The sequence below is a fragment of the Solanum pennellii genome, chromosome 7, assembly GCF_001406875.1.
Source record: "Solanum pennellii chromosome 7, SPENNV200".
In the NCBI taxonomy this organism is placed as follows: domain Eukaryota; kingdom Viridiplantae; phylum Streptophyta; class Magnoliopsida; order Solanales; family Solanaceae; genus Solanum; species Solanum pennellii.
Window position 1 is genome coordinate 77,659,170 of NC_028643.1, and position 20,214 is coordinate 77,679,383.

General features: G+C 37.2%; 3 protein-coding genes across 4 annotated transcripts in view; all 3 read right to left on the minus strand.

The window, feature by feature from the left end:
• LOC107025748 (DNA polymerase I B, chloroplastic/mitochondrial) overlaps nucleotides 1-4,826 on the minus strand; it is a 9,882-nt gene extending 5,056 nt beyond the window's left edge. The window contains exons 1-4 of the mRNA XM_015226499.2: nucleotides 4,705-4,826; nucleotides 2,266-3,220; nucleotides 1,929-2,120; nucleotides 1,040-1,731 (exon numbers count right to left, since the gene is read on the minus strand). Coding sequence (XP_015081985.1) covers nucleotides 1,040-1,731; nucleotides 1,929-2,120; nucleotides 2,266-3,220; nucleotides 4,705-4,826 — 1,961 coding nt within the window. The remainder of the gene's footprint in view (nucleotides 1-1,039; nucleotides 1,732-1,928; nucleotides 2,121-2,265; nucleotides 3,221-4,704) is intronic.
• A 973-nt stretch (nucleotides 4,827-5,799) lies between these two features.
• Nucleotides 5,800-14,365, minus strand: LOC107025750 (probable serine/threonine-protein kinase PBL23). 2 transcript variants are annotated; one of them, XM_027918258.1, is made up of 6 exons: nucleotides 13,889-14,006; nucleotides 7,944-8,079; nucleotides 7,532-7,713; nucleotides 7,236-7,425; nucleotides 6,531-6,922; nucleotides 5,800-6,388 (listed from the first exon to the last, which is right to left on the minus strand). In XM_027918258.1, exons 2-6 carry the CDS (start codon nucleotides 7,948-7,950, stop codon nucleotides 6,071-6,073), a joined length of 1,089 nt encoding a protein of 362 aa, XP_027774059.1. In that variant the 5' UTR covers nucleotides 7,951-8,079; nucleotides 13,889-14,006; the 3' UTR covers nucleotides 5,800-6,070. The 2 variants fall into 2 exon arrangements, with proteins under 2 accessions (XP_027774059.1, XP_015081987.1); XM_015226501.2 differs by lacking the exon at nucleotides 7,944-8,079 and having other exon boundaries at nucleotides 13,889-14,365.
• An 899-nt stretch (nucleotides 14,366-15,264) lies between these two features.
• On the minus strand, nucleotides 15,265-18,403 carry LOC107025749 (protein KRI1 homolog). Its single transcript, XM_015226500.2, has 2 exons — nucleotides 16,339-18,403; nucleotides 15,265-15,588 (listed from the first exon to the last, which is right to left on the minus strand). The coding sequence occupies exon 1, from the start codon at nucleotides 18,228-18,230 to the stop codon at nucleotides 16,374-16,376; it is 1,857 nt and encodes a 618-aa protein (XP_015081986.1). The 5' UTR covers nucleotides 18,231-18,403; the 3' UTR covers nucleotides 15,265-15,588; nucleotides 16,339-16,373.
• Nucleotides 18,404-20,214: the final 1,811 nt, after the last annotated feature.

The window sequence follows — 20,214 nt, forward strand, 5'->3', positions numbered from 1 at the left end:
CCCCCCGGACCCTGCTTATGGGACTACCAAAATTTGCCAAAGCCTTTGAAAAGGGACTCTAATTATGAGATGCTGGACAGAGGTAGTATTTCCTCTCATTGCTGGTATGCGGAAAGATTCAATGTCACCAACAAATATTTCAGCAACAACCATTGATCTGAGCACACATATTGACACAACAACTTTCAGATGCACAGCACAAAGAAAAAATATCATTGAGATTTGAAGCATGATGGACAGATTAGGTAGAGTGACATTTCCCATATCATATCATCTGGACTGAAATGGCGCTAGCATTCTAGGTTAACTGTCTCCTCATTCTAGGGTGTTAAAATTTATACAGTGGGGTAAAATATTGCAACTGCAGAACTCCAGAGGTTAACTCTATTTCAATGTAGCTGTATAAATGGCATCTGCAAAACAATACTTTAAGACTGCAGCAAGAACATAGATCCTCGAAAGTTGAATCTCATGCACTAGCATGCCGTCACCTCTCGCACAGGCGAAATCTGCATAGAAGCAACACAGAGATTGAAATATAGATGTTTGTACTTATTGGTTTTTTGGTGTAGTGAGATTTAGGCACTATACTTGACTCCTCAACTCCCTCCACTTTTGTGAAGCCTTGAGTATTGGCAATATATATATTTCGCACCTCTCACGTACGTTAGGTAAGCAATTAAACCTAACTATATTAGATAACACTTATATGGTGGAATAATGTTAAATCAGCAAAAGCATGACTGCATTATGGCCTGTGTTCTTCATGTGGTGACTACACCTGCTATACATATTTTATTTCCCCTGTCTGGCCTTGCATTTGGATTTGCCAAGGACAGCTACTCCACCATAAATGACTTGCATACAGCAACAATCAATAATATCCACATTGGTGTAAGATTACAGAGGGGGATGCTATTTGGGCAACCAGTATCAGATGAACAAGAAATGTGTTGTAAAATGCACGTTATTCAACACACAAAAACAATTTTAATTAAGTTGCTCTGCAAGAAAGTACTCTTTTTTGAAAGCTTTATACCTATTCTGGATGCCACCAAAAAACAGCTGACGCAACTGTGTGTCACTTCCAACATTCATGTACTTTGCATCAGCACAGTACTTAGCTGCCCAGTTACGAAATCTATTCACAGCAACCAGCTGCTCAGCTTTAGCGACTTTCTCAATCTCAGCAAGATAGGCACGGTCAACCAGCACACCCTCAGTTTCCATTTGAACTAGAACCTCACCAAATGGACGCCAGTATTTCTCATAAAATTCATACATGGATCCTTTACGAACTCCATCGAATGTCCAGATCCGTTTAGATAGTTTTTTCTTCAAGCTCTCATAAAGCATCAATGTGCTGATGGAGTCTAATGCAGAATAACAAATCCACAATTCTCGTTCAGTCCTTTGCAACTCTTCGACAGAAGGAATCATGATTACTTTACCCTCAGTTCCATCTTTCTTCAGCTTTTTCCGACCAAAGATAGTTTTCATAGATATTTTACCAAACAGACCTTCATCATGGAACAGCCTTTCAGCATGGACTAGTCTAGCATCACACATGACATGAGAATCACCTGTTAGTGCCTCTAATGAATAACCACCCAAAATTCGCCTAGAGGAATCCCAAAGTCGTGCCATGTGCATCGTGTCAGCATGAAAACCAGATACTTCAAACCCATAATTTTCCATTACGTGGTTGTCGAAGCTATAATTGTGCCAGACCTACAGATAAACAACTGCATATTATAATTTGTATGTTAATGGTATGATATGCGGGAAGTGACTTCACGTGAAACGGGAAGTGACTTTACGTGAAACAAGCATGAACAAAGATCTTCAATGGACAGCTATGGAAAAGGCATTTAGAGGACCAACGATCAGTCAATCACCCAATTAAAGATACATAATAAAAGGGCTACCTTTCTGATGGATGGGTCTTGGAAAAACGGAGCAAATTCGACTAATAGGTCCTTGCCACCTCCATCAAGAACATCTACCCAGATACAAGATTTCCCATCACCAAAATCAGCCTCTGGTCCAGAATAAATACTGAAGCATATAACTTCTCCATGATCAACAGGTGTTTGCTGCTTGACATCAATATTCGCTACCTATGTATGAATGATCAAAAAGGGTCAATAAGTTCTAAAGTGGCTGAACAACAAATGTAATAGCAAATGAAGAATTCTCTATGTGCATGGAAATCGCAGATTCCCAATAAATCACAAAAACCAAACAAAATTAACATATACATGCCTCAGTATCACATGCATGGACGAGATGCTTGTACTGACTTGTAAGTTTGCTGACAACTTCCTTGGCTGCAGATAAATTGTCAACTATATGCACTTTTTCATACATTGCACCCAGCCTCTCACGGAGGGTAATCTGATCTAAACCTGTTCCTTTATCACTGACAATCTTAGTCTCAGTTCCATTCACAAAATCAGTTGCCACCGATTTAACTGCATTCTTTTCCCTTTTGATAGTGGCTTGCTCCAGGATAACACTTTTTGCTTTGACAGTAACCACCTTGGTATCAGTCCCATTCACACTGTCTCTTATTTGATTAGATGCACTACCCTGCCAAAGTTTATTTGCTTTTTCAAATTTGGCGTTTACAATTTTGCTTGATAATTGCTCATTAAGATTGGAACCTTTTGATAATGGTTTGTAATGAGATACATTAGGACCATCAACCTTATTTATTGATGTGACTTCATTGTTTCTTGAATGGTTGATACCTACAGATAGTTGAGGCAAATGTTTTTTATACTCTCTCCAGTTCCCAACGTCTTTCTTCTCTCCTCTATTAGGGTTATGAGGTGGTTTGCTTTTTGAAGATAAGCTGCCTCCTGAAATACAGGTTGTAGCTGAATAGCTAGAGGTGACACGCTCACGCATCATTCTCGTATTGACTTCAATTGGAACATCAGAATTTTCATCTTTCACCTTCCGATCTGTGGAGGCGCTAACACTGCAATTTGCCGCTGAAATCTTTTTATAACTATTATAAGCGTTTTTTGCTTTAAGAGCTTTAATAGCATCAATTTCAGCATTCCATCCGTAAATACTGTCTTCCTCAATCTTCTGTTGTAATCCACTAGAGAATAACTTCCTTTCATGACTTGATATTTGTTTAATGGGATCGCCAAGCACCGCTAAGCTGGAAGATGCATTTTCTATACTCCGAGTTTTGCAATCTTCCCCCCTGCAAATGATATTCAATTTGTAATTGGAAAATCATGAGAGGTTTAATCAATTAGCTATAAACTGGGACTTCACAAACTACATTAAATAGCTGGCATTATTCTTTCAATTCTCTCCCCATTCATCAGATCATACATGGTCAAAAACTCTTCACAGATATCTAACTGGAATAATATCAGCATTACAGTACTGGATAAAGAAGCATAAATTCCTCTTCTTTTGAAGAAAACAAATGGCAATCTTTTCAAAAAGATATTAGACGATATTTCGTAATCACCAATACGACGTTCCAAATTTCCATAATAAACACAAAATTGACACCCTCCACAGTAATCACAAGGGATTTCAGGGCTGTTCTAGCTCTTTCCTGCATGCATTTTCTTATTTTATGATATCATACAAAGATCGTGCCAGAAAGGATCCTTCTTTTATACTTATCACTCTAGCTTATAAGACAAGACAAAGAACGAGAATAAGAAGGAGCCCCACCTATAATAGAAGTTAATAAACAGCACTAGAATCTTTCTCCATTGAGACCTGACGTTTGTCTTAGGAGTTGTTTGGTATGGGGGATGCCAGATGGGATAGACAAAGTTATCCCACGGATTGGGATACCCCATTATATTTATGGGATAACTTATCTCATTATTGTAGTACAAATGATGAGATAAATGATTCCGAATTAATTAGTACTTCTAACCTCCTGCATTTTACCCCGAGATTATTATCCCTTATTCCTCGTACCAATCGACCCCTTAAAAAACTGATAATTGACTTGCCCATCATCTTCATCCAAACTGTATTATCAACTACCAACTATAGTACTTCTTTTTTTATAACCATGGTGTTAGGCCAGCTCGCTTGCACCTCAACTCATTCCGTGAGGTACCTGCTACCCCCCATAAGCACAGGTACTGTATAACTTCGTCCACCTAGGCTTGGACAAATGACAAGAAATCACCTAATGTTGATTTCACCTCTGCTTGGAATTGAACCAGAGACTATCTATTAAGCAACTAAATTAGTTAATTAACAGCTTCAGCACCAAAGGGGTATTATGGGAGTACAAAAGCATCACTCGACTTGATTCCAAGTGTCTAGAGAGTATCAAACTCCACCCTCACCATACAGAGACAGACTATAACAATATTAATACCAGTAATAGTCCAATTATGAAGTCCAGTACATCATCAAAACCCTTCATAAAAATCCAACTACACCAAAAACTCATATCTGCAAGCATTTAAACATAACAAAGGACAAGAAACCCAAATAGTATTATTCACCCTGAAATCCAAAAGGGGACAAGGAGTAACCAAATAAAACAAAAGATAAGCACCCACACAGGAAAAAATCCCAAAACATCAGCAAAACAGAAGAACAAGAAGTTTTAAAGTGTAAAGACAGAAACTTTATCAAAACAACAGTATATTCACATAACATAAAGTATAAAGAATGAAACTTTAGTGAGGTTCAGAGTCAAACCTGTGAAGGGCTTTACCAGAAGAAGCCCAAAAAGTACGAGAAGAGAAAGAATGAGGAGAAAACCAAACATAAGAAGTTGGTTTAAAAGGAGAAGATTGAACAGAAAGACCCAAAAATGCCATAGCCACAGCAGCAGTAGCTCTACTTCTTCTGCCAACTAGCTTATTGCTAGTGCAGCTCAAAAGGGAAGACTGAGCGGCCGTGTTGATAAACTTCACAAATATTTATTTTTTAAAAACTTTAACCACACAATAAACAAAATAAGTTAAAAATGGGGTTGAAACTGTAAAAGTTGGAATCTTTTTTTAGGGTTTTACAAGGGTTTTAATTTCTTGTTTGTCTGCAAGTGATGGTGAAGAAGAACACAACAAACACAATCAGTACTCTGTATGAAAGAGATAGACAGAGAGATAGAAGAGAAAAAAAAAAGGAGTATTTGCTGTGTATTTAGTAGCTGAGGAGTCCACTAAAACCCTTTTTCTTGAACAAAAATAAGGCCTTTAAAAGCTCATTAGTCTCACTATGTTTTGAGCTATGTAAAAAAAATTAGATTATTAACCACTTTTTGTTGAAGTTTTTCATTATTGAATGATTTAAAAAATACATTTAATATTTTAGGGGGTTATCTAGTACACAATTGTTTTAAAAGAGAAACTTTAAGAAAATATGTGAGGGGAATTTTTATTGTTTTGTTGTTTAATATTCATATTATTTTAGATAAAATAAATAAATTTATGTATTATTTTTATATATATTATTTCTACGTAAAAGGCAAAATGACCAACATGAGTTGTGGTGCACTGATGATAGTACAATATTCTAAATTATAGGTCTCAGATTCGAGCCTTGGAGACCGAGAAAATCTTGTTGGGAGCCCGAATTTAATTGGAATTTGCACTAAGATAATTTTGCTTTATACATGCCAATTTATTTGTGAAGTTTAATTTAGTTTAATCAAGCTCTGGATTTATTCAGGTTTTGAAATTGATATAGTTTTTAGGGAATTTGTTGAACTTTAATATAAGAGGAAATAAATAGTAAACAATAATCCAAAAGTGTAGTTTCTTACAAATAAATATATACTTTATCAAGATCTAATCCAAACACAACTTTTTTTTTCAAAATACAACAAGAATATACTCGTGTAATCCCACAAGTGAGGTCTGGAGATGATCGTAGTGTACTTGATCCGATTTCCCTAAGTATGTAAGTTATACACCGACAGACTGTATAAAGAATTTTTACATTATCAATGTAACTCGATGACCTGTATATAAGAAATCTATGGACATTCATACTGACAAACACTACACAAAACCCAGAAAAAACACTCAGAAATACAAGTGTTTCGTGCCCGGAAAACGGATTAGTATCTTTCTCTAACACAATTAGGTTTATTACTTGCAATACGATCGACATGACTTGTAATAGTTTGCAATGCAGGTGGAGATTTATAAGTATCATCTGCAGTTTCCTCCTTGTGATCATCGTCGTGTTTCTTGATATTCAATATATAGTCTAAAGCAGTCACTACTTCACTCATTAAAGGTCGCGTACTGGCGTCCTCTTGCAGGCACATTGTTGCAACTGTTAGAGCCTTATCCAATCCCCTCCTCGGGTAGTTCCCTCGTAGCAATGGATCTGCTATTAAGTGCAACTTCTTATCGCTGATCAGTGGTCGTGCCTGTCCATCAATTTGTCAAATAAAGATAGGTTCATAATTGCTAGGTACGGAGTTTAACAAAGAGAAACACTTTTGGCACTAACATATTAGGAAGGAAAACGTGTAATATAAAATGAAACGACATTGAATTCTTGAAACTTACCCACTTGATGAGGTTCTTTTCTTCGCTGGGTCTGGAGCTGTCGATGACTCTTCTTCCTGAGATTATTTCTAAAAGGACTACACCGAAGCTATAGACATCGGACTTAATGGTCAATTTACCTGTGCAAGCATAGTCAGGTGCACAATAACCATAAGTTCCCATGACCCTGGTGGACACATGAGAACTGTCACCTGTTGGTCCTAGCTTGGCAAGTCCGAAATCAGAAAGCTTGGGATCAAAGTTCTCATCTAAAAGTATGTTGGATGATTTAAAGTCCCGATAAATCACCGGAGGATTAGCCGTTTCATGCAAGTATGCAAGTCCTCTGGCTGCTCCGGTTGCAATTTTCATCCTTGTATACCAATCAAGAGGCTTTTGATCTGGACCAAGTTCTGCCAAACAATGGGAAATTATATTATTGTGAATGACACTCATTGATCAAGTTATTGAATGGATAATTGGATATGCATATTTTTATTTTTATTTTGGGAACCCGCAACCGCTACCCTTTGGGTACGCACAGGGTAAAACCCCTGCTCCTATACAATAGCTCGCAAACCAAATAGGAGAGGTAACCCGCACTAGGCAAGCCCGGTGCGACGAGCTTGACCCAGAAGGCAAACCCCTTGCTTTCGCCGGCAAGGGGTTTCGAACTTGAGTTCTTCAATTAACGAAAATTGGAGATGGTCGGATATGAATGCATACCAAGAAGATGAACTTCTAAAGAATCATTTGACATGAGCTCGTAAACTAATATTCTCTGATCACCGTCTGAACAGTATCCTATCAAATTGACAAGGTTAGAGTGACGGAGAAGACTCAACAGCAGGACCTCCACAAGGAACTCTTTCGTTCCTTGGAAACCATTCCTGTCAAGTTGCTTCACAGCAACAGCCTAAGCAACATGAGAAAAACAATAGTTAAATCATTTCCCCTTTGTTTTCTTTTAGAGTTGACGAAAGCTTATCAATTTTCAAACAAACGAAATGAAGGGAGAGTACCAAATTCTTGCTTTTAATGTGGCCTTTGTACACTTTCCCAAACCCACCTGAACCAAGCAAACATTCAGAATCGAAGTTTTCAGTTGCAAGACACAACTCACGGAACGTGAAGGCTTGAGCTGAAATGTTCCCTTTTCCAAACTTTTCTATTTCTGAAGCTATGTATCTCCTTCTGCTGCTATCTGAATATTTTGCACAAATAGAAAACAAACAATTGCTCAATGCCTTGATCGGAATCAATATTAGTGAACGGTGTTCCTTAATCATTTGCAAGGTTTCAACAAATAAACTAATGAACAACAAATTGTGGGTTAACATAAAAGGGGGACCATCAAATCAATAATACAAGGGAAAAGTATAAAAGTACTCCTCTATTCTACGAAATGTATAAATTTACCCTTATTATACTTACTAATCATTCATACGCATGTTGTTAGCAAATAGTTACATCTCGAATTTGACGAGTACATCTCAAAGGAAGAGGAGTAACTTTGGACCTTTTTCTTGAAGTATTTTGACACGTAGAATCTACCCACTCCACATTGGAACTGGTCCACGAAGGGCATGAATGACATTTGACGGAGAGTAAAGTTACGATATATTAGTATAGAAGAAGGTACATTTTGACATTTTTCTTGAAGTATTTTGACACGTAGAATATATCTTCCTACTCCACAAATAGTTTGTTAACAACAACAACAACGTGAATAACATATAAAGGAAAGTAAAATGATGATACTTCACATAGAAGAAGGTAAATTTGGACATTATTCTTATAGTTTTTTGACATGTACAATCTACCAACTCCACATTAGAGCTCATTCAACTCGAGGACCAAATGATTCGTTAACTACAAGAGCATGAATGACATCTAAATGAGAGTAAATTACGATATTTCATATAGAAGAAGGTAAACCTGGACACTTTTGTTGTAGAAAATATCCATATTTAGCAAAATAATTATAGGAACAAAATAGACTAATTATGTTAGTAATATATTCTGTACAACCATTTTCCTTATCTGGTTCCGTATTTCTTTCCATCTTACCTGTATAAATGTAATAGTATTTTCACAAGAGCAATACACAGAAAATTAACCAAAAACTATTCTCTTTATTTACGTATTTTTAACATGGTATCAGAGCCGTAAGGTCGATCTTCGACGGTTTTTCGTACTCATCATCTACCGGGATCTACCGAAATGGAAGACCCATCGGAAAACCCACCAGAAAATCCAAACCAGCTTATTTCTATGGAACATATGCAACAACTGTTTCAAATGTTCCAAACACTCAACAAAAGCTCAACCAACATCGAACCAGTGACTTCACAAACAGTGCGAGTCGCGGAAAAATTGAACTTCACCAACTACACCAAATGGTGTAAACTGATGCAGATAGCAATTGGTGGTCGGGGAAGACTCAATCACATCATCGTCAATCCCATTTCACCAGACGATCCAGAATACCAGCAATGGGCTCAAAAAGATTCGATGGTCATTTCATGGATCATCGAGAATATTGACGGAGACCTCGTGAATCAATTCTTGGACTACAAAACTGCCCGAGATTTATGGAAAGGCATCGAAACTCTACTCAGTAGCGGCAGAGATGAACTGCAGATCTATGATCTGAACACAAAGGCAACATCTATGAAACAAGGGATAGACACGATAGAGGTCTATTTCAGTAAATTGAATACCCTATGGAAAGAAATCGATAGACGAATGCCGAACCCAATGAAATGCGCAGAAGACATCACACTGTTCAACTCATTTATACAACGACAAAGGCTGTACCAGTTTTTGGCCGGTGTAAATGATTCACTTGACAAAGAAAAGCGAGACATCCTAAATCTAGATCCCCTTCCAACCATTGATGCCGCATATGCCACCATCAGACGAGAAATTGCTCGTCGTGGCATAATGACCGGCAACTCATCACTGGAACGAGGTCCCTCAGAGATCGGAAGTGGTCTTGTCACTCAACGCCGGTCAGATTCTTCATTTAGCCGGTCAGATTCATCATTCCGGCGAGAGGACAAAACTCACCTCAAATGCAGCCACTGCGGAGGAACCAAACACACCAAGGAAGGATGCTTTAAGCTCATCGGCTACCCAGAATGGTGGGAAGATCTGAGACAGCGTAAAGCCGCCACCAAGGTAACAAAGACCGGCGGCAAGGCTAACGCCGCCATCGGAGAAGGAGAACCGACCAGCGAGGCTTCGTCAACCACTGTCACCAACAGGCGAGCGGGTACCGGCGAGGCTTCGTCGACCAGCGTTACCGACAGGAGAACAGGTATGAGTGGCAAAGATGGGTTCACCAAAATTTCCGGTGAACCATGGATGGAGACAGAGGAAGCGACGGGAAGGAGAAGAGAGAAAATTCTAGAGGAGCCGTCCTCTAGAAATGAAAGTGAGGGAAAACAAGAGGCCCTAAAAAAATCTGACCCTTTAGCCCTTGAGCCCAAAAAATCAGAAGCCCAATTATATAAAAAACCCAAGGAAAAACAAAGTGTGGGTCTCATGTGCAATAAGTCCAATTGGATTTTTGACTGTGGGGCCACGGACACTATGTCATACGATCCAACCGATTTTCTCTCCTCCACATCAACTACCCGTACTAAGATTCAAACTGCAAATGGGGAGTTTATTCCAATTACTCAAGCCGGAGATGTGGATATTACATCAGAAATCCATTTAAAAAATTGTCTTTTAATTCCAAGTCTTACCCACAAACTTTTATCTGTCAGTCAATTAACCAAGGAACTAAACTGTACAATTCTAATGACTTCCTCTGATTGTATTGTACAGGATGCTCAGACGGGGCGGATCATTGGTCGTGGTATTGAAAGAGGAGGTCTATACTATGTGAACGAGGTGACTCAACAGGGTAACGCTTTGCTTGCTCAAGGGTCGCCGGAATATCAGATCTGGATGTGGCACCGACGGCTAGGTCATCCGTCTTTAAGTTATCTTAAACGATTATTTCCCTCTTTTAAGGACATTGATTTTGTTTTGGACTGTGAAGCATGTGTACTTGCAAAAAGTCATAAACATTCTTATTCTCCCAGTTCAACTCATGTTTCTAAGCCATTTACCTTAATTCATTCTGATGTCTGGGGTCCTGCACCTGAATTTGCCTTTTATAAATATTCCTATTTTGTTTTGTTTGTGGATGATTGCACCCGTATGAGTTGGGTTTATTTTCTAAAAAATAAATCTGAAGTATATGATGTGTTTATAAATTTCTACAACATGATCTGTACCCAATTTGCTGCCCAACCTCAAATTCTTCGATCTGATAACGGAGGAGAATACATAAACTTAGATATGAAACAATTTATTTCTGATCATGGCCTCATTCACCAGACTACCTGTCCGGATACTCCTCAACAAAACGGGATAGCTGAACGGAAAAACCGAACCCTTCTTGAGATTACTAGAGCCATTATGTTAGAATCCCATGTCCCTGTCCATTTTTGGCCAGAAGCCATTGCCACAGCCACATATCTAACCAACCGACTACCTACCAAACCTCTTGCATACCAAACTCCTCTTGACACTCTTTCTTCCCATGTGTCCATCCCTTCCTATCATTCTCTACCTCCACGGGTGTTCGGATGTGTTGTCTATGTTCATCTCCCAAAAAGAATCAGAAATAAACTTGAACCACGAGCCATTAAATGTGTTTTTATTGGGTATGGGGTTACTCAAAAAGGGTACCGATGCTATGATCCCATTCAAAACAAAATCTACACCAGTCTTGACTGCGAGTTTTTTGAACACTCCTATTACTATACCCAGCCTGGTCCTCAGGGGGAGACTACGAATGATGACCTTAGCTGGTTAATATATCCAGAAATGATGGACCATGATCCTCCAACACAAGTAAGCAATACCGCCGACGTCAACTCTGAAACATCTGTATCAGCTCCTTCTCCTCAATCCACTCCAATGACAACCACTGAGCACCCTGAGTCAACATCAGTTGAGGTAAATTCTGAATTGTGTACTGTTCCTACTGACTCTGTGTCTAGTGATAATTGTCAAAACAGATATGAGCTTCCTCACAGAAGCACGAGAGGTGTTCCTCCAAAAAGGTATGACCCGGAATATGAAGATCAACGGTCCAGATACCCCATAGAAAGAATCAGCAATGAAAACTTGTCCAACACAGCTGTTGCCTTCACTACCTCCCTATACTCAACAAACATTCCCAGAACCGTGGAAGAAGCTTTTGAAGATGAGAAGTGGAGACAAGCCATGGAAAATGAATATGTTGCCTTGGAAAAGAATCACACATGGGAAAAGTGTATTCTACCCAAAGGGAAGAAGAAGGTGGGATGTAGATGGGTATTCTCCATTAAGCACCGGGCAGATGGAACTATTGAAAGGTACAAGGCAAGATTGGTGGCCAAGGGTTACACTCAGACTTTTGGGATCGACTATTCAGAGACTTTTTCCCCAGTAGCCAAGATAGACACAATACGAGTATTGTTCTCTGTAGCAGCAAACAAAGATTGGCCCTTGTATCAGTTCGATGTTAAAAATGCCTTCCTCCATGGAAGCATTGAAGAAGAAGTCTATATGGAACCCCCTCCAGGATATTCTCATGACTTTAAAGATGGAGAAGGATGTAAGTTGAAGAAAGCCCTGTATGGTTTAAAGCAGTCTCCAAGAGCTTGGTTTGGAAGGTTCACTAAGGCTATGAAGAAATTTGGGTACAGACAGAGTAATTCTGATCATACTTTATTCATAAAAAGGGCAAATCAGAAAATCACCTGTCTAATTATATATGTAGATGATATGATCATCACCGGAGATGATGAGGAAGAAATTGTTACCTTAAAGGGGAAGTTGTTTCAGGAATTTGAGATGAAAGATCTAGGAAACTTAAAGTACTTTCTTGGTATAGAAGTCCTAAGATCCACGCAAGGGATCTTTATTCACCAACGAAAGTATATTCTCGATCTTTTAACTGAAACTGGAATGTTAGGTGGTAAACCGGCTGACACTCCAATTGTAGCAAATCATGGTCTTCAGGTCATAGAAGGGGCAAAGGCGACTGACAGAGAGCAATATCAGAAGATTGTTGGGAAACTCATCTATCTAGCCCACACAAGACCAGATATTGCATATGCAGTGGGGATAGTGAGTAGATTCATGCATCTACCTCAAATACATCACATGACAGCAGTAATGAGGATTCTGAGGTATCTAAAGGGTACAAGCAGCACCGGGATCTACTTCGGAAGAAATGATAGCCTCGATATAATTGCCTACACCGATGCAGATTGGGCCGGAGACCGAGATGAAAGGAAATCCACTTCTGGATACTTCACCTTGGTAGGAGGGAATCTGGTCACTTGGAGAAGCAAGAAGCAAAAGGTTGTAGCCCTGTCAAGTGCGGAAGCTGAGTTCAGAGGAATTGTGAAAGGAATAACTGAAATCCTATGGATTAGGAAACTGCTAAATGAACTCGGTTTTCCTCAGAAAACAGCCTGCAAGTTATTTTGCGACAACAAAGCAGCAATAAGTATTTCTGGAAATCCTGTCCAACATGACAGAACAAAACATGTTGAGGTTGATCGACACTTCATCAAAGACAAGTTAGAAGACAAGGTTATCAAACTTCCATTTGTTCGATCAAAAGATCAATTGGCAGACATCCTAACCAAGGCTGTTAGTACTGAAGCTTTCAGCAATGTCTTGCGCAAGTTGAGCATTGGAAATCCGAGTGCACAACTTGAGGGGGAGTGTAGAAAATATCCATATTTAGCAAAATAATTATAGGAACAAAATAGACTAATTATGTTAGTAATATATTCTGTACAACCATTTTCCTTATCTGGTTCCGTATTTCTTTCCATCTTACCTGTATAAATGTAATAGTATTTTCACAAGAGCAATACACAGAAAATTAACCAAAAACTATTCTCTTTATTTACGTATTTTTAACATTTGTAAGTAGTTTGACATGTACAATCTACCTACTCCGCATTGTAACTCATTACGGTCAAACGATAACAACAAATCCAGTATAATCTTATAAAACTGGAGCTCGTTAAAGTCAATGTCCAATAACTTATCAACACCAAACACGCAAATGACTTATAACGGAGAGCGAAACTACCCTATTCCAAGGTAAATTCATTACATTTCCCATAATATAACACATAAAAAACAGAGGAATTCATATAACAAATTGCTAAATGTAACCCCAACAACAACATATCCAGTTACTATAATCCCACAACTGAGGTCTGGAGACCATAGCTTTTCGAGGCTGTTTCCAATAGAGCAAACAATCTTACACTACGAAAGATTGAGAGGAAAAGACGCATAAAAATTACCAGTTTTAAGAGAAATGTTGGCAAATTGTGCTTGAGAATTGGCGCTTTTGTGTTGATGAATGATGCTATCTTCCAAAGAACTAATTTGATTGTTATCATCCATCGTCATACAACATGGAAACCAAATCAGCCAATGTCTTTTCACTAATCTACCTAATATCATATCTTAAGCACAAATAAAATTCCTCAAAATCATCAACAATATATTGGCCTGAAATTTCGACCTAATTTGAAATTTATTTTTTTCGAAACGAATTCAAATAATGCCAACAGATACTCATGAACACTATCATCAAAATTCTCAATTGGAAAATTAGAACATTTTTTTGAAATTCCCAAAAATTAGCCCTAATTTTCCCGTCGACGGTGAACCGTGCGGCGACGGTCACCGGAGAAAAAAAAGAAGAGAAAAAGACTATTTATCTCTTTAAGTCCTGTTTCTCAGGTGAAAAAAAAAAAAACAAGAAATGCATTGCTCTTTTGCATATTTTTGTAATGAAATGAAAAAAAATAAAATGTTTTCTTTTTAAAATAATAAAAAAATAATTATTTGTTTTGATTTTAATGCCAAGAATTTCGGGGATAAATGGAAATAATACATTTTGTTGACTTTATCTTAATTTGAAACTTCAATTTATAAAAAACATTTACAATGTGAGTAATATTCAAAAATATATAAAAAAAAACGTTATCTCGTATATATTCGATCAATTTATAAAAGAGTGACATATTAAAATATCAAACATTTCACTTTCACTCGAATACAAAAAATATTTACATTATTAACGTATCTTAACCTATTATAGCGGGAATACATTTCATTTATCTTAACCTATTATAGCGGGAATACATTTCATTTACATTATGCGTAGTGATGGAGTGACTATTTGAGCTTTAATAAGTGGAGCAAAAATCTTTTTTTTCATCTCAGGATAATTTAGGCCAACATTTACTACCAATTTTATTATTGCATAAAATTGATAGTAAATGTTGGCCTAAATTTTTCCCTTTTAGTCCAAGTTTTGGTTTTATATTGATGTATTAGCATTGTTATTGCTCCAGTATCTGCAATTTGAAGATGGTATGGTGTGTGTTCATGAAAAAGAGAGTTTATTTTATATATATATTAACAGTGTAAAGAATTTTTATGCTATCAAATTTAGGTAGAATTCACACTCGAGTCTAATGTCTACTCATATATTTCTCAACCTTACAAACGATAATCTAACATTTGCAATGATGATACCTAGTGTGTTCATCTCGGATTTGAACCTGAGATTCCATGGTTCTCAAATCACCTCATGGACTACTACGCCAAACACAAGGGGTAAACCACAAGTTTGTCATTAACAAGTAGCAAAAGGAGGGGGTTGTTGTAAAGAACAAACACAAGCATTAGCAAAATCCTTTTGTTTTAGGATCAAAATGAGTAATCTAATACATGGTTCATCTCAAAACTCTTAGTAAGAATTGGCAAAAGAAGGAAATTCGATTTGCAAAATTCCAATAAATATGAACGTCCTGTTAAAACGCTTAGCTCCTACCACTCAACAAATAAGTTCCTCAAGCATGGCAACGGACTTCAGCAACACAGACGTTTTTTCAAACTAAGCTGCACAGGTGAAGTGTATCTGCATCTTTAAAAGCTACAACATGAACTCCTGGATATCTACCTTTGTTATCAGCAATTTGCTTCATAACTGCAATCAATGCCAGAGAGAAGAACTTAGTACATGAGAGTTGCACAGAAATGAAAACCAGCTTTATAGTTAAGTAAATGAATTGAGGCAATTCTACTTAACAAAACAACAATCGATTCTTCTTAATGCATCGCAAACTTGATGTTCAAGTAATCCGTTAGCCATCTATTGTTTGATATAATGCTGCGATACCCAACTCTTTTTCTGATAAAAAAGTAAATTTCTATGCAATTCTAATACACATATAACTACCAAAATATACTTTTCTAGTCCTTCCATTCTATTGGTGTGAGTGAAGGGTCTCTTTTTCTCTATATCGTTGCGTTGGTTCAATACAGGGAAAAGAAGACAACAAAGGATCTTGCTATCACACCTATTCTCAAATCTATCTACGATAAATGGTATATAGGACATGTCTTTGATCACACAACCATTATACATCCGGAAAGTTCAGTAATAGAGTTGACAGGCAGCAGTTTGAAGGATTCTATGTTAGTTGTTTACTTGATTTCAGGTAGACTACAACAATTACAGGCATTTAAAACTATAGTGACATTTAAACTTCCGAACTACTTTATAATTTTCCAAAATACAGCATCATGAAACAAATGTACTTGATAGTTTCAACTAAAACAATACCAGATACAATTTTTCTTCCACAAAACAGAATCACAGTCTGAAATAAATAATATGACTCGAACAAACCACTTTGAAAACGAACATGCTGCAAAATAATTCTTAAATAACTACCTGTAATACAAAACTGCTCCCCCATTAACTGTCGGCTACTTCTTTTTGCTGTTTGACCCTGATACGGTACCTGAGTATATCTTAGACCTTGGTATAGATAATTTATGCTCAGCTTGTTTCTTTCTTTTCCTACTTCGCCTGGATTGTTTTATTGTGTCTCCGTCAGATTCTTCTTGTTTCCTTTTCCTATCATCGGTCTCAGCTTCAACTTTTTCCTTATTATCAAACTTTGGCTTCTTGTCAGATTTTGATACATCTTTCAGTTGCAACAATTTCAAACGGGATACCTTCCATTCCTTTTCTCTATATGGCGCTATCTTCTTCAAAGGGACATACTGATTTAACTCAGTATCCTCCATCATAAGCACCTCCGCTGGAGCAAGCCCGAATCTTTTAGCTTTGACAGGCCTATACTTAAATCTTGTCTTCAAATCCCCAATAGTATCCTCATAGTCCAATTTATAATACTCCTCCATTAGTTCTTCTCTAACTGCCTTCATAACTGTATTAGTTCGCTTCCTTTTCTTCTTTCTTTTACCATCTTCAGCAGCCTCATCGTCATCTGCACTTACTTTATTGTCATCAGTTGTTTGTTCGTGATCACCTTCATTTTCTATAGCTTTCAGAAGTTTTTCCCTAGTTGATAAAAACCCATTACGAGGCTCGTCCACATTATCCCATCCCTTGGGGAGTCCCAGTAACTCATCTTCCTTGTCAAAATCTGGCTTTTCAAGTTCATCCTCATCATTTCCGAATTCAGGATCTATATCATCTCCGTCATAGTAGGCATCACCAAAAGATGCCTTCATCTTTCTATCGTACTTGTCTGGATCAAATTCCTCCTCCAAATCATCCATATCCAACAAACAAACCCCGTCATCTCCTATCCCAGCAGTCTCCTTAATCTTCTCAAGCTTCTCCTTCATCTCCTTCTTCTTCAGATTCTTCAATCGTTTCAACTCCTCTTTTCTCTCCTCTTCCGCCTGCACCATTCTCTCTTCCTTTCTCTCCCTCTGCAACTTCCTCGCATTCGGCTTCTTCCTCACTGATCCCTCCACCTTCCTTGAATGTCCCCACACTCGATCACCTGCATTTTCCTCGAATCTAAAATTAAACTCCCTCTCATAATCCTCTTGTCTCTCAATCTCCTCCTCATCCTCCGAAAATTCCATCTCCTCAATCTTTTCATCCCCTTTCTTACTACTTCCCTTATCATCCCTCCACATCTCCTTCCTAAAAAAATCCTTTAAAAACACCGTCTGCTCATCGAGCTTATCATCCTCCCCGAAAAACTCATCCAACTTCTTAGTAAACTCAGGGTCACCCTCCTCCTCATCTTTCTCAGCCTCTTTCACCTTAAACAAGTCCCCCTCTTCTTCTTCCTCATCCTTAACAGCATTTAAGAACTCATTTCTCAACTCAGCTTGCTCCTCGTTATACGTCTTCACTTTCTTCTCTTCCTCTTCGTCTCCGAATTCGGGACCCTCCTCAATCAAATGCTTAGAGACTACATCCTTCAAATACATTGGCTTTTGCTTTTTCTTTTTCACTTTCTTCTCCTTAACCTCCTCCTCCTCCGACTCAGAATTAGTTTCAGATTCAGAATTAAATAACTTAGCATCTTTAGTATTCAAAACAGGGTCACCTTTTTTAATCTTAAGCAAACCATCAAAGAACTTTAAATTACTTGAAGTATCCAGATCCTCTTCTTCTTCATCGTCTTCCTCATCGGATTCTGTGTCGGAGTCATCAACTATGCCTTTCTTCTTCAACTCTTCCAGCTTTTGCAAGTCTTCTCTTTTCTTGTTGTGCTCGTACCGGCGGGCGAACTCCTCGTTAATCTCAATTTTGTCCAGCTCATCACCGTCATCCTCGAATAGCTTCAGTACCATTTTTCTCTTTACGGCGGCGGCGGCGAATTCAATTTGATTGTATTGTCTCTGTTTTAGGGGTTTTAGGGTTTTGGAAGTGAGAAGCAATAGCTAAGAATCTAAGATTTAGGGTTTATGTTGCTCACGAAATTGAGGACGACAGAAAAAGAAAACGAATGGGGAAAAAAGTATTTTTTAAAATTAAAATAGCTTTCCATTATATATATATTAAAGGAAAAAATAAATTATCTTTAGGTAATTTAATCCGAAAGGGATTCTAAATAAGTAATTTGTATTTGATTAGTCTTTTATAAAAGTTATTTTTAGAGTCAAATTATGAAAAATGAAAAGTATCAATATTTGGTGTGTCACTAAGAGTGCTAGAGGAATCTCGTCATGCGTCAAAGAATTAGATAACATACACAAATAAAACTATTATGTTTGTTTAATGAAAAAAAGTAGCTAGCTTTGACTAACTTGCGGGGCAAATAAAAGATCCCAAAATCATATTGCCCGTATGAACTAAGGGCTAGCAAGGGAACTGGGTCGAGTCCGCCCTGACTCGCATCCGCTCGAAACCTGTCTCGTTGGACTCAATATCGTTACTGTTCGCAGTCTAGGGGGATTTAGTGTAGGGGGACCAGTTATGATACAATTCACTATTTGATCCCGGACGACCTAGCCCGATTGAATCAGTCGATTTTAATTTTCGAATTCTATCTGTTAGGGCAACGCCTAGTGGGGCCCCCAACAGATTTATTTAGCCTTTTTACTTTCCCAACACCCATTACTTTTAAAACTTTAATTTAAACTCTAAAGTCATAATAAATAAACTTTAATCCATTTTTAATATTATAAATACCCGTATCGTTCATTATTTCTTATATATATATATATATATATATATATTTCATTTTTAAATTTTCATATTGTATCATAACATATACATTAATTCTCCTATTTGCTATCAAGTATTGGAATTTCAAATTACAAGTTACAACAAACTACAAGCTTCAAGAATCGGTTATAACATATGTTATTAATGCAGATGTTTGGTACATCCATTTCGTAATATTTGTATTTTATTTTTCGCAATTAAATTTTGTGTTATAATTATTTTTATACTACATTTTACATTTAAATAAATATGAGTTCCAGCAAGAAAGATACAGGTAAAAAAAAAGAGAAAGTTGCAAACACCCTTAGTAATCTATTTAATTTTAATATTAAAAAAAAAGTAGTAAGGAAAAAAAGAAAAGTAAATGTGGTGGTACTTCTTCTAAATCAATGTCTAGAATTAGATTTAATATAAATAATTTTACTTATGTTGATGATACTTCTTATGTTATTGATTCAAATGTTCAACTCTATCATGAAATTCCAGGCGTTATGGTAATATGAACCATAATCTTCTTGAAAATTCAGGTGAAGAAGTAGAAGTTGATCAAGATGAATTAGAAAAAATACCTACTAGTCCGGTGATAAAAGTTTCAACCAAAACTACAAATCCAACGGAGCAAAATTGTGGACCCCCCCAAGTGCCTCCTATAAGGGAGAAGGTGAAGTATCAACGCCCTAAAATTTTTGTTTTGTGGCAATTTATGATTTTCAATACGGAAAACTCTATTGTTATTTGTAATAAGTGTAAGCAACCTTTTAAACATAAACAAGGTGAAGGTCAAGGTGGGACGAGGGCTTAAATAGACATTTGTTATCTTTTATGCCGATTGAATATAAAGAAGGTAAATTTAGCCAATAGAAAAAAGGAATTCAAGTTAATGATGTTGATATTAATGTTAATCAATTGGTAGGGGCTTCTAACATGGTTCACGGAACATTAGATCCTTCTAACCACATATCCAGTAACACAACGTAAATATAATAAGAAAAGAGATCGCGAAAATTTAGCTAAGATAATTTATGTCTGTGATTTGCCTTATAGTTTTCCTTCATATACCGATTTTATTGAATATATTCAACAAACTTATAATTCTTCTTTTAAAGG

Bases quoted from the DNA above. Each gene is read 5' to 3' on its own strand.
- LOC107025750 (XM_015226501.2), bottom strand. From the start codon at position 14,051: ATGATATTAGGTAGATTAGTGAAAAGACATTGGCTGATTTGGTTTCCA. The intron at 7,426-7,531 runs GTACTCTCCCTT...CATGTTGCTTAG, and splicing joins ACATTAAAAGCAAGAATTTG to GCTGTTGCTGTGAAGCAACT. The intron at 6,389-6,530 runs GTAAGTTTCAAG...ATTGATGGACAG, and splicing joins AAAAGAACCTCATCAAGTGG to GCACGACCACTGATCAGCGA.
- LOC107025749 (XM_015226500.2), bottom strand. From the start codon at position 18,230: ATGGTACTGAAGCTATTCGAGGATGACGGTGATGAGCTGGACAAAATT.